At 43.7% G+C, this 12,438-nt stretch overlaps 1 protein-coding gene across 2 annotated transcripts in view; it reads right to left on the bottom strand.

Annotated features, from left to right (window-relative positions):
- Window positions 1–12,438, bottom strand: part of LOC144672680 (receptor tyrosine-protein kinase erbB-4-like) — a 139,452-nt gene that overhangs the window by 60,164 nt on the left and 66,850 nt on the right. For both annotated transcript variants that reach the window (XM_078534566.1, XM_078534568.1), the window contains exon 2: window positions 10,535–10,686. In XM_078534566.1, coding sequence (XP_078390692.1) covers window positions 10,535–10,686 — 152 coding nt within the window. The remainder of the gene's footprint in view (window positions 1–10,534; window positions 10,687–12,438) is intronic.

Here is a 12,438-nt window from a genome sequence, read left to right as displayed (position 1 = left end):
CATCATGGAGGGAGATTTTGTCATTGCAAATTTTCATCCACGAGAACTGGAACTGCTGTTCAGTTTTGGTAGGGAGAGCAGATTTTTGCCATTTCAGTGCGGACTGTATTAGAATTCAGCTCCCGCAGGCAAGGGAAACACATGCTAACTCATTAAGCCACCCAGTCTCCTGAATTTGAACCATTATGACCTGTACACGTGTCTTATTACAGTGCAACATATCTGTCAGACAATTTATTGTGCTGCCTTACTAGTGGTAGCCCAGTATAAATATTAAACTTGTTACGACCGGTCCCAGATGAGGTCCCCCAGTTTGTTATGATCCCGGATGAGATACCCCAAATCGTTAACTTCCTGAACGGGACCCTAATTTTGTTATGCTCCTGGGTGAGGAGGAATGAGCTGGCTCCCCTTCTTTATTCAACTCTCCCATTGGTTGGTCGCAACAAAGTGAATTTGAAAGGGAACCCTTTCCTTGTGGATACCTTTTCCCAGTCCAAATGTATTTATGATTTAGAAAGAGCCAATTTAACCAGGCTTTCTTGAGTCAAAGAAAGAGTAAGTTTATTAGTTACTAATACCTGAGAAAAAATAATAAAAACATAACAGACATACACACAGATCAGAATTGAGAAGTTGAGTCCAAAAGTAAAAGTTAAAAAAGATCTATGAATCAGTCTTTGGCTTGTCCGTGAGGAGTAGATGGTGAAACGTTGTGGCCATTAAGTTGGGTGATTCCGGTAGAGCTGACTTTTGGCAGTTGAACAGTTGGCTTGGAGACACTTGGTTCTGCAGGTTTGCTGAAGGAGCTGTCCTGTTTCCTTTTTGACTGTGGCTTTGCTGACTTGCCTCCAGCAACAGAGAGAGAAAGAGCTAGAGTCTTTTACCTGCAAGCTGCAGGAATGGTCTAGTTGATGTTCTTCTGCTGTGACCTTCACAGCCCACACTCGCACACCAGAACTAGAACAAACGGATCAGCTTTGCAGCTGGCTTTTTAACCCATTCCCTTGTGTAATTCCTGGAAGGGAAAAAACAAACACGTCTTTCGCCCAGAATCTGTTTTCTTTCAACTCAGACCATTTCCACATTCCAAGATATAACTCAACACGAGGTGGTTTCTTCTGAGATGTGGTAAGCAGTCTCCATTAATCTCCTATGGTTGCAGAGACAAAGTTCAGTCTTTTGCATTGGATCTCTCCCTTTCAAGTATCTCTGTCTGAAGTGGGCCTCGACACCTCTTTAGGGCCTCTCTGGACTAGTCAGTCAAGTATAATCCACATAGGAATTTTCCAGAAAGTGGTTACTATACATCCTCAGCCAGCGTTTGCTTGTATATCTTTTTTAAAAAACACATATCTTCCTTTAAAAAGTTCAATATGCCCGTAAGTAATTCGGGCTGTGATCCGCTGTCATGACAAACTGCACACTGACACGCAGTGGTGACAGTACCTGCAGGCACAGCAAGGAGAAAGGACAACCTGAACTCAGGTACTGGCGTGACCCACTTCAGTGTAATTTGTGACAAAATGACCTGCCCCTTGACCTCCCATCACTGAAAGAATCACAAGGGAATGCACCACTTTGACCACAAGCTCATTTCAGCATCCTGCAGGACCATTTTAACTTGAAGCAGGCCCACAACGCAAACCCAAGATCAGGGAAAGAAGGAACAGGAGGAGGCCTCATCCAGTGGGAATCAGGAGGTAGGGCTGGAAAGCCATGAATTCCACCCAGTAAGCCTTCGTGCCCAGTGTAGGAGACGCAAGTATGGCCTGTTGTCACAACATTTGAAAAATCTGTCTTTTAAAGAGCTCAGGTCACTTCCAGGCATGACTACACAGGGTCCAAATTCCAATAACCACTAGATGTCTTAACACATTTGCCCTAGTTAACCGATCACAGCCGAGGCAGCAGTTGGAATGCTGCAATTGGCCTCAGAAGCATGGGCCAGGGAGGGGGAATATCCACCAAGATTTCTGGCTGCTGATCACAATCCAATGATCTCTGCTGGGAAGTGCATGTGGATGCAGAGGTCAATTGAAAACACAAATCAGGCTCAGATGTGAGGTTCTCCAATTGAATAGTTTACTGACTCCTCAGTTCACAAATGAAGACTGGCCATTTGAACAAGGTAGTAGATGGTGCTTGGCAACTAGCAAGGAGTCAGCGGCTGCAAGGGAGGAGGAGAGAAAATGGAGGCATGATTGAAAGGAAATACATAAGATGTACTAATGAGTACAGAAAATTTACTAATGAATACAGGAAGCTGTATGGATCAGCTTTCCAGGATTCATACAAGAATTATTTAATCAAGGACACCCTCTGGAAAGTTGAAAATTGAAATGGGCCTTCAGTGCTTGAAGCATCATTCAACCATTTAAGGAGCATCTTCTGCATGGGTTTGATTCACGAACCAACAGAAGAATCTCTGCATTTCTTGTCTCTACTCCAGTCATTTTTAAGCGTCCCCTGGCCCCGAGCTACACTGGGCAGGTCCAGACAGGCAGTGCCTTACCTGTGGTTCAAGGTAAAGATTGTATGTTATTCAACACTCCATATCAGGATGAATGTGGCAATGCACTTGCATTTCAAATGGGAAAGCTACTTTTTTCCCTATGGTATATTTTGATGCAGGGACAGGGTAGGAACTATAGAAAAAAAAATCTGTCAAAAAGACTTTCATAAACCTCAGTGCATTTGTATAGCTCCTTATCACATCATCAGGATGTTTCAAAGTGCTTCGCAGCCAATGAGTTACTTTCTGAAGTATAATCACTTGTATTTTCTAAGCAAATGTGCACACAGCAAAGGCCCATACACAACAAATCTGATTTTGGTCTTGTTGGTTAAGGGGGTATATTGGCCATTCAAAGTGTCATGGAATATTTTCCATTCACCTGAAAATTTTTATCTGAAGGACAGCCCCTTCAACATTGCAGCTCCCATTCAGTACTCCACTGAAGTATCGGACTAGGCTGTGACTTCCTGTAGAGTTCTGACAAAAAGTCACCAACCTGAAATGTTAAGTCTGTTTCTCTTTCTACAGATGCGGCCTAATGTGTATATCCCCAGTATTTCCAGCGTTCTGATTTCAGATTTCCAACATCTGCAGTATTTTTGTTTTTGTATTGACCTGCAATGGATAGAGCATGTACCAAAGTGCAGACAGAGAGACAGACTGTGACACTATGGCTTTTCAGAACACAAGGAAGAGAGTCCCATAAAAATGATTTTGCAGTGTAGAATGGATTTTCTAATTTATTTTAAAAACCTATTTATCAAGGCATTAAAGAGTGGATATAAAGCACATTGAATGATGATCATTCAGCACCTCCTACAGAAATCACAGGTAGACCAGTTGTGTCAGCAAGATTAACAGTTCATGAATTGTAAAGTATCCAGTAAATAGATAACCGCTTCACTTTCCAACATCGTGTTCAATGGTTTCTCTCTTCATCCAAATTGTATCCTGACAATTAACTGCTAATGCTGCAGATATACATGTGGAGCTCTATACTCCCCAATAAACATTTTGGATTTGTAGGAGCAGCACTGCATTTACAACAGTGACTGCGCTTCAGAATTACTTCATTGGCTATAAAACACTATGGGATGTCTTGAGGTCATACGATGCGCAATATAAATGCAAGTCTTTCTTTCTATAGAGAGTATAAGGCTTTTGCACATGATGTTAAATTAAGGGCCCATCTGCCTGTTTGTGTGGACATAAAATATCCAACGGCACTATTTCAAAGAAGAACAGGGGAGTTTTCCCTGGTGTTGTGGCCAATATTTATCCCTCAACCAACATCACCAAAACAGATTATCTGGTCATTTTCACATTGCTGATTGTGGGAGCTTACTGTGCACAAGTTGGCTGCCTCATTTCCTACATTACAACTGTGACTGCACTTAAAAAGGTACTTAATTGTCTGGGAAGGGTTTTGAGATGTCCAGTGGTTATGAAAAGCGCTATAGAAATGCAAGTCTTTATTTCTTTCCTTTTGTTGGCTTTGTAATGCACCTCAAAAGGTCCCGGTTCAATCCCTGGTTAATGTGGAGTTAGCTGATCTCAGCAGGGGCAAATGTTGGGAGCTATAAATTGCCTCAGTAGCCCCAGTGGAAATAAGTAATTGAGTGACAGCTCCTTCTCTAGTAATCCCCCCTGCAAAATGCACGTGCACGCATGCTGGGTGAGGAAAGGATGGAGCAGGTGTGATCTTATATCCATTGCCAAATAGCCTACTGCCATTCAACGTCTGGGCTAACACATTAAGAATCACCACAAAGACACCAGGATCTGCAGAGTCAGAAAAAACTCAAGGCAGCAGCAGCCGCTGATTCTGGATTAGCACAGATCATGGTCCCTGTGAATCCTGAGTGAAGATTGACAGCTGCTGAGAAGCCTGTTTTGGATGGACAACCTCCATGCCGTGCATATCAGCTTCACACATGCTGACCTTGAATTACTTTCATCCCAGCTGCTATGATGTAAAGTTTAAAAATAGGGAACTTTTGCCTGGACAAAATAAGTAAATTTTAAAAAGCCATGTAATCAGATCTCCCATCATCGCTACCCGCATCCCCCCACCCCCACCCCCCTCAAATTTCCTGCTCTTCTCTCCTTAAGGGCCTGGCTAGGGTTTTCCATCTCTGTGCCCAGCAGCATTCACTTTAACAGATGGACGATCGTGGGTTGGCCAGCACAGCAGCAGATCACCCTGCAGGGCACCGACTGTTCCTAGGATACCAGCAGCCCTGAAGTGCCTTGCCATGTGGCCATCTTAAACATGTGAGGCGAAATAGTGATGTTGGCAGGAGACTGTGGTGAGACTTGGGGGGCTGGGGGGTGAAAAGACAGTGCTGTAGTGGTAATGTCACTGGACAAGTAATCCAGAGACCCAGGCTAATACTCTGGGGACATGGGTTCAAATCCCACCATGGTAGCTGGTGGAATTTGAATTCAGTTAATGAATTTGGAATCAAAAGCTAGTCTCAGTAATGGTGACCATAAAACTATCATCGATTGTTGCAAAAAAAAACCCATCTGGTTCACTAATGTCCTTTGGGGAAGGAAATCTGCCACCCTTACCCGGTCTGGCCTACACGTGACTCCAGACCCACAGCAATGTGGTTGACTCTTAACTGCCCTCTGAAATGACCTAGCAAGCTATTCAGTTCAAGGGCAATTAGGGATGGGCAACAAATGCTGGCCTTGCCAGTGATGCCCACATCCCATGAAAGAATAAAGAAAAAAAACTCAAGTGCGAAAGATATCACTTGTTCTCACGCAAATGTACTTTCCAGCTGGGTCACTGGCTAACAGTTAGGAGCACAAATTGTGGATAATTTTTCCTCTGGAGCCTGGAGGCAGTGAGACCAATGGCAATGCCCCATTGCTATTGCAGCATATTTCAACTGATGTAGAATAGATGGGCTTCTGGTTTGCACACTACAATTTAGTACAATACTATGTGTTTTTTTTACCCACTGGCCCATCAGTGGAGTTCAAATCAGTCACATTTGAACTGGATTTGGAAATTAAAGTCATTTATTAGCAAGCTCCCCTGAAGTAACAGAGTGTTAATGTACTGCACAGTGAAAGATGGAGCCGAACAAACCAAGAAAGTCCCACATGTTCAATTGCTGGTTGGTATTGGGTTAGCTTATTTCAGCTGGGGCCATGGTGGAGGCATTTCAGTGTGCTGCATCTAGGGGGAGGGGAACTTCAGAAAATGGTTTAGGTTCCTGCTCCTGGTTGCAGTCTGGAATGCAAATGTTTGGATGTTAGTTGAAGGCACAATTGGACTCGGTTGTAATCCATCCCCGTAGTAAAATGGCTTGTTGGCATTCTTATTCTAAGGTTCTACTAACCCAGCAAGTAAAGAATAAGAAAAGGTCATTCAACCCACCGAGTTTAGCCACCAATCTCATCCAATCTAACATCCAACTCTATTCTGAACATTCCCTCCCTTACTAGATAGACCATACAAAATGTTTTCCACAGCTTCAGGAAATACATTTCTTTCCCCAAAATGAGTTTTAATATTATATTTCACTAAATTAAATTTATGTCCACTGGTCCAATTTACCTTAACGTTCTGGGTTCACCTTAATATCATCATTTAACACATTATATGACTTGGTGGGATCCCACCTTATAACCACCTGCTCTCTAGAATGTAGATCTGAAATTCTCTAATAATTGTTGACTGCCCATCCACTTTACACTTGTTGCTCTTCACCATACCCTCTCCAATGCAGGCATATCCCTTCTGAAGTTTCTGAAGTGCAGTGACCATAATTGCACACAGTATTCAAATCTCTTCCCAAAACATTCAAAACTCTCAGTGTAACCTCCGTAGACTTGTACTCTGTTCTTGTGTTCTATCCCAACATTCAATTTGCCTTCTTCATTGGTTTTCCGCATTATCTTGAGCTGAAGTGGTGCCCCTAAGTCCATTTTAAAGTCTCCCTGTTCTCATTCTGTTTTCTTCAATGCTCGTTTATGGTGTTGAATCTTTCGTGCAATTCCAGCACTTCTCGATATTAAATGCCATTTGCCTGTCCAGTTAGATAACAGATTTGAATCCCTCTGCAAAACCTTAACTAGATCCTCCCTCCCTACGGCACCCCCATTTTAGTGTCATCTGCAAAAGAAGCCATCTCACAACTGGGTTGAGAACATAAGAAATAAGAACAAGAGGAGACAGTTCGGCCCCTTGAGCTGGCTCCACTATTCAAGATGGTCATGGCTAATCTAAGACCTTAATGCCACTTTCCTGCAGTATCCCTTGGTTCCCTGAGTGCCCATAAAAACCAGTTCATTAATGGACGCAACGAACAAAGAGAATCGACTGACCCCTATGGTACTCCACCTAGTCCCTCCTTCCGATCTGCCATTAAGGGCTGCTTGCGAAAATTGCTGAAGTGTTGCTGGACCCAGAGAACAATACAGTAGCATGAGTCACTGTCCTAGGAGCGAAGATATCACAGCCTGTTCCATGATTAAGCACAAAATCAGTCACATGACTGACTGAAAGCAGGCTCACTGTGTAATGAGAAATGTTCCTCTCGATTTGACTCAACCTAATAAAGGATGTCTGTACCCTGCGTGTTTGTTTGCCAAAATGGTTTAGTTTCTTGTAGAAGGTGCAAGAACCACAAAATCCTCAGAAAGAACCTATTTATAGTCAGTCAGTAGACAGAGTAAAAAAACATCCAGTCAAGCCTGGATAGAAATCGATATACTGCTGCCAAGAAATAAAGACGCCTCATCAGTTAAGATTAAAAAAAACGATTGAGGGGAGTGAAGTAAACACCTTGGCCTAGAAATTCAGTCATGCAGAGCACGATTGCAGGAACCATGCTGAATTGGTGCTTGCTACTCATTATCATGAACCAGATGGCAACCAGCGCTACCCATGCATTCATTGGGGTGGGGCAGGGGAGGGTGGTCGTGGGAAATCAGCTTCACTGAGGCTGCTTAAAAGTAGCCATTACCTCTTGAAAGAGAGGTACACTCTGGCTGCAGATAGAGAATGCTTGTGAAGAGAGAAATAGCTGCAAGAGGTCAAGAGGGGCATTCTAGCTCTCTGACGCAGCATTAGCCCCTGGTCAGGAGGAGGGAGATCCTGTTTACCCCAGGGTGGAGGGGTTGGTGGGAGGAAACCCTCCAGGTAACTCCTGTCACCAATGGAAAGCGGTTGCTGCAGAGATTAATGCCAGGAGCTTAACTCCCAGAATATGGCTGCAATGTTGAAACAAGTTCAATGACCTCAGCAGAATTGTCATGATAATACTCTTACTGCTAACCTCAATTACTGTCTCCTCACGCCTGCACCACTCGCAGCTTCTGTGCTTAACGTGCTTTTCCCCTGCACTTCTTACAATCACTGCACCATCCTTCACTCCATCATCTTCTTCTCCTATTCACACTCTACACTTCCTACTCTCACCACTATTGCAACCCTCAACTTCCCATACCTCACGTCACACTACATATAAACTATTCAATCATGACAGGCACATGCACTAAACACCTCATAAAGATGCCACTAACATACTGCTTTCTTTTACACAAGTTGACAGGACGCTATGACTGGAAGAGGTCGAGTCCATTAGCACATCTCCTAATGAAAGAAAATGTGCTGGCCTCCACGGGCAGGAGGAGAGTCATGACCATGGCGAATGGCAATGCTGAAGGGGACATCATGCTTCAATCTTACCCTACACACACTGCATGACAAACTGGCGGCTGCTACCAGCAATCACTTCTCTCCCTTCATGCTAAAAATTAACTCTTGCCCCTCTCTTTCATTTCAGGTGCTGAATGTATGATTGCCCCTGTGCAACTTCAGGAACAGAAGCCCAACTTTTCTGAAGATGCAGTGTCATTTGATCTGACTCTCTCAAGTACCAGCTCAAACACTGGCACCATGTGTACTTTACAGGGTAGGCTAGAGAAATCCTTATATGATGAATCACTTTGTACTATTCACTTTGTATCATTGTGCAAAAGCTAGCTCAAGAGGATAGGATGCCACAGGTGCCAGCTTGGAGGGTGAGATCACATACTAGATACGCTCTCTGAGGTCACTCTGATGCTATCTTCAAGGACTCTGGATACCGAAGATGGGCATACACCAGGAAATGCTTGGTACGCCAAGCAGCCTGCTAGTGAGCTTGTGCGCAGTGGCCCAGAGCATGGAAACCTCTATCAGAGCTTCATGCAGAGCATGGAGAATGTTCTGTCCAACATTGAGCTCGTGGGCAGCTCTATGAACATGACACACATCTAAGTACAAACCATTGGTGGATGAGCCCTTTAAACAGTGCTGCTGCAGGGTTCTGTTGCCTGTTAGTACTGTTAGTTACTGGGCAAGTTTATCACATCATGAATCAGGCAGTTTTGCAAAGGGGTCCTACAAGTGTTGGGTCCTTATTTAAATATTTGGACAATCATGTTACATGATTCTGGCTCACACCTAGGTGCCTTCTGAGCAGCCCGATCCAATATGTCAAGAGAGACATTTCCATTGTGGAATGAGCACACACATTGGTTGTTCAGGTGTCCACTTCACACCTACAAAACAGGTGCAGTGCGAACAGATTCCTAGGCCCTCACATGTGAAGTGCAGTCTTGATAGATATTTGCATTCAAGCTTCCTTCCGTTTGTCACCAATCTTAAGGAAAAGTGACATAATAAGTCATCCAATCCACACGGAACTGGTAGAAATTGGCATAGGAGCAGTGTTTGTGATACCCTTTTAGAAATGTTAATTGGCTGGAGATTTTTGACTGTGGCTACTCAGTGTGGGGCATTAAATATGGAGGGAGTGCAAAGAAAGCAGGAGTTGGATATTTTTGGGTTCTATGCAACCTCCCTTTTCCAACCCCACCCCACCCCTCAAGGCAGTGATTTACCGGGGTAGAGTTTCACATATGCTGGTAAACCCCTGGTACCTAGCCCCTTCCTTAAGTAACCATTCCCTATATCTGATCTCGGATGGAGTGTCAAGGAACTATTTGACTGTGGAGGCTATGTGTACATTTTGGCGGTCAGGAATGGGGGCATGGAGAAGGGGTCATTGTTCAGCAATCTTTGTGTTTTTCCCTGTCTTCCTTTTGCAGGGGCACCAAAATCAATTGTGATGCCCATAGTACAGCAAAGGGTTTCATGTCCTAGCTCAGCCATCTTTGTGCCATCTCCAACCCCATGATTGTCCTGCCTCTGGCACTCAGATTGGAGCCTAAGTCATCTGAATTCACACTCAGCACGTTTTCATCACTTTACGTTCAGGATTAGCGTTCGGTTAAACAAGAGCCTTCCCAAGCCTGGGTTTCACCAGTGACAGTTCATGTTGATATAACTTACTGGTATACTTAGAACATTTCTCCATTCTGCTTTTCAGGATAGAAGCCTTTGAGCAGAGAGTGCTCGACATGAATAGGAATTCAAAAAGGTAAGGTGACCAACATTCAACAGATCTTTGACACAAATTGTGAACAACTTGCATTTATATAGTGCCTTTAGCATAGAAAAACATCTCAAGGGCTTCACAAAAGTATCATAAATATAAATAAAACTTTGATACCAAAACACATAAGGAGTTATTAGGACAGGTGACCTAAAGCTTGGTCTAAAAGGTAGGTTTTAAGGAGTGTCTTAAAGGAGGAGAGCAAGGTGAAGAGGTTTAGGAAGGGAATTCCAAAGCTTTGGACCCAGGCAGCTGAAGGCATGGCCACCAATGGTGGAGTGATTAAAATCAGGAATGCTCAAGAGGCCTGAATTAGTGAAGTGTAGATATCTCAAGAGGGCTGTAGGGCTGGAGGAGATTACAGAGATAGGGAGGAACAAAGTCATGGAGGGATTTGAAAACAAGGATGAGAATTTTAAGAATGAGGTGTTGTCTGACAGTGCCAATGTAGGTCAGCGCGCACAGGGGTGATAGGTGAACAGAACATGGTGAGAGTTAAAATGTGAAATGCTTGAGTGAATCTCCTTTTACATGGGCAGCCTTTTGTCCCTACCCTCAGGAAGGAGAGGTTTCGGTTGGCATCGATGTTGGTGATCTCCAAGTTGCCCATCACAATCTCACAGTTCATGTACATCTTCTGCAGTTGCTGGTACTGCTGCTCCTGGCCAGATAATGAACTCAGCTTGTTTTCTGTGCCAGCACACACTGCAAAAACACAAACAGATACCTTCAGTAAACAAGAGCTTCCATTCATCAGTTAATTTACAGTTTCTTGCTGTCTTTTTATCTTGGTGGCAGCATACACCTGTTAGGTAGAGCTGGTGTATTGGGAAAGTACGAGTACCAGCTCCATCATCCATTTGTCCCATTCACAGCTTTGCTCCTCTCAGGTGGTTGTTCATTTCAGTTCACAGTGCAGAAGTATAGGATTAACCCAAGCCATAGAGGTACTAGATGTGAGTAACCAGAATGTATTGCAGATAGTGAACAGCAACTCCTCATCCTCCTACCCACTGCAACAACAATTTACTTTTATATAGTGCTTTTAACATAGTAAAATGTCCCAAAGTGCTTCACAGGAGAGATCAAACATAATTTGACAATGAACCACATAAGGAGATGTTAGGGCAGGTGACCAAATGCTTGGTCAAAGAGGTGGGTTTTAAGGAGCATCTTAAGAGGAGGAGAGAGAAAAGTGGATAGGTTTAGGGAGTAAATTCCAGAGCTTCAGGGCCAGGCAGCTGAAGGCCGCCATTGGTGGAGAGATGAAAATCGGAGATGTGCAAGGCAAGAGGCCTGAATTGGAAGAATGCAGAGACCTCAGAGGGTTGTGGGGCTGGAGGAGGTTACAGAGATAGGGAGGGGCGAAATCATAGAAGTATTTAAAAATGAGGATAAGAATTTTAAAATCAGAGAGATGGTGGTGTAGTGGTAATGTCATTGGACTAGAAATCCAGAGGCCCAGGCTAATGCTTTGGGGGCGTGGGTTCAAATCCCACCACGGCAGCTGGTGGAATTTAAATTCAAGTAATAAAATCTATGATTATAAAGCTTGCCTCAGTAATAGTGACCACGAAACTATCATCAATTGTCGCAAAAACCTATCTAGTTCACTAATGTCCGTTTAGGGAAGGAAGTCTGCCGTCCTTACCTGGCCTATAAGTGATTCTAGACCCACAGCAATACAGTTGACTGCCCCTCTGAAATGGTCTAGTAAGCCACTCAATTCAAGGGCAATTAGGGATGGGCAACAAACTTCTGGCCTTGCCAGTGATGCCCACATCCCATGAAAGAATAAATAAAATTGAGATGATGCTCAACAAGGAGCCAATGTAGGTCAGGGAGCACAAGGTTGATGGGTGAACAGTACTTTGGGTGTGAGATATGGGCAGCAGAAGTTTGGTACCCGGAACAAGCAAACAAACTGCTAATGGGACTCTGGGCTTCATCACAAAAGTTATATATAGAATATAAAAAGCAAGGCAGTACTTTGTTGTGCTTGTCAGACCTCATTTGGAGTACTGTGTTCTGTCTTGGGTGTCCCACCTTAGGAAGGATGTACAGGTCTTGGAGAAAGTCCAGTGATGATTCAGCAGTTCACATAAGAACAGGGGGAGGCCCTCGAGCCTGTTTCACCTTTCAATCAGATCATGGCTGATCTCCATATACCCGCCTATGCCCCGTATCCCTTTTTACCTTCGGTAACCCAAATTCTATTAAATCTCAGATTTAAAATTAACAGTTGACCTAGCATGAACTGCCATTTGCACCATTACTTCTACACCCTGTGTGTGTAACAGTATTTCTGAACTTCACTCCTGAAAGGCCTGGCTCTAATTTTTAGGCTATGCCTCTAGTTCTGGACTCCCCAATCAGTGGAAATAATCTCTCTCTATCTAACCTTATCAGTTCCCCTTAATATCTTGAAATTTTCAATTAGATAAACCCTTCACCCTC

This window comes from Cetorhinus maximus, chromosome X, assembly GCF_964194155.1.
Source record: "Cetorhinus maximus chromosome X, sCetMax3.hap1.1, whole genome shotgun sequence".
Taxonomy (NCBI): Eukaryota; Metazoa; Chordata; class Chondrichthyes; order Lamniformes; family Cetorhinidae; genus Cetorhinus; species Cetorhinus maximus.
Note: the sequence above shows the minus strand (reverse complement) of the source record. Positions and strands in the feature narration are given on the sequence as shown.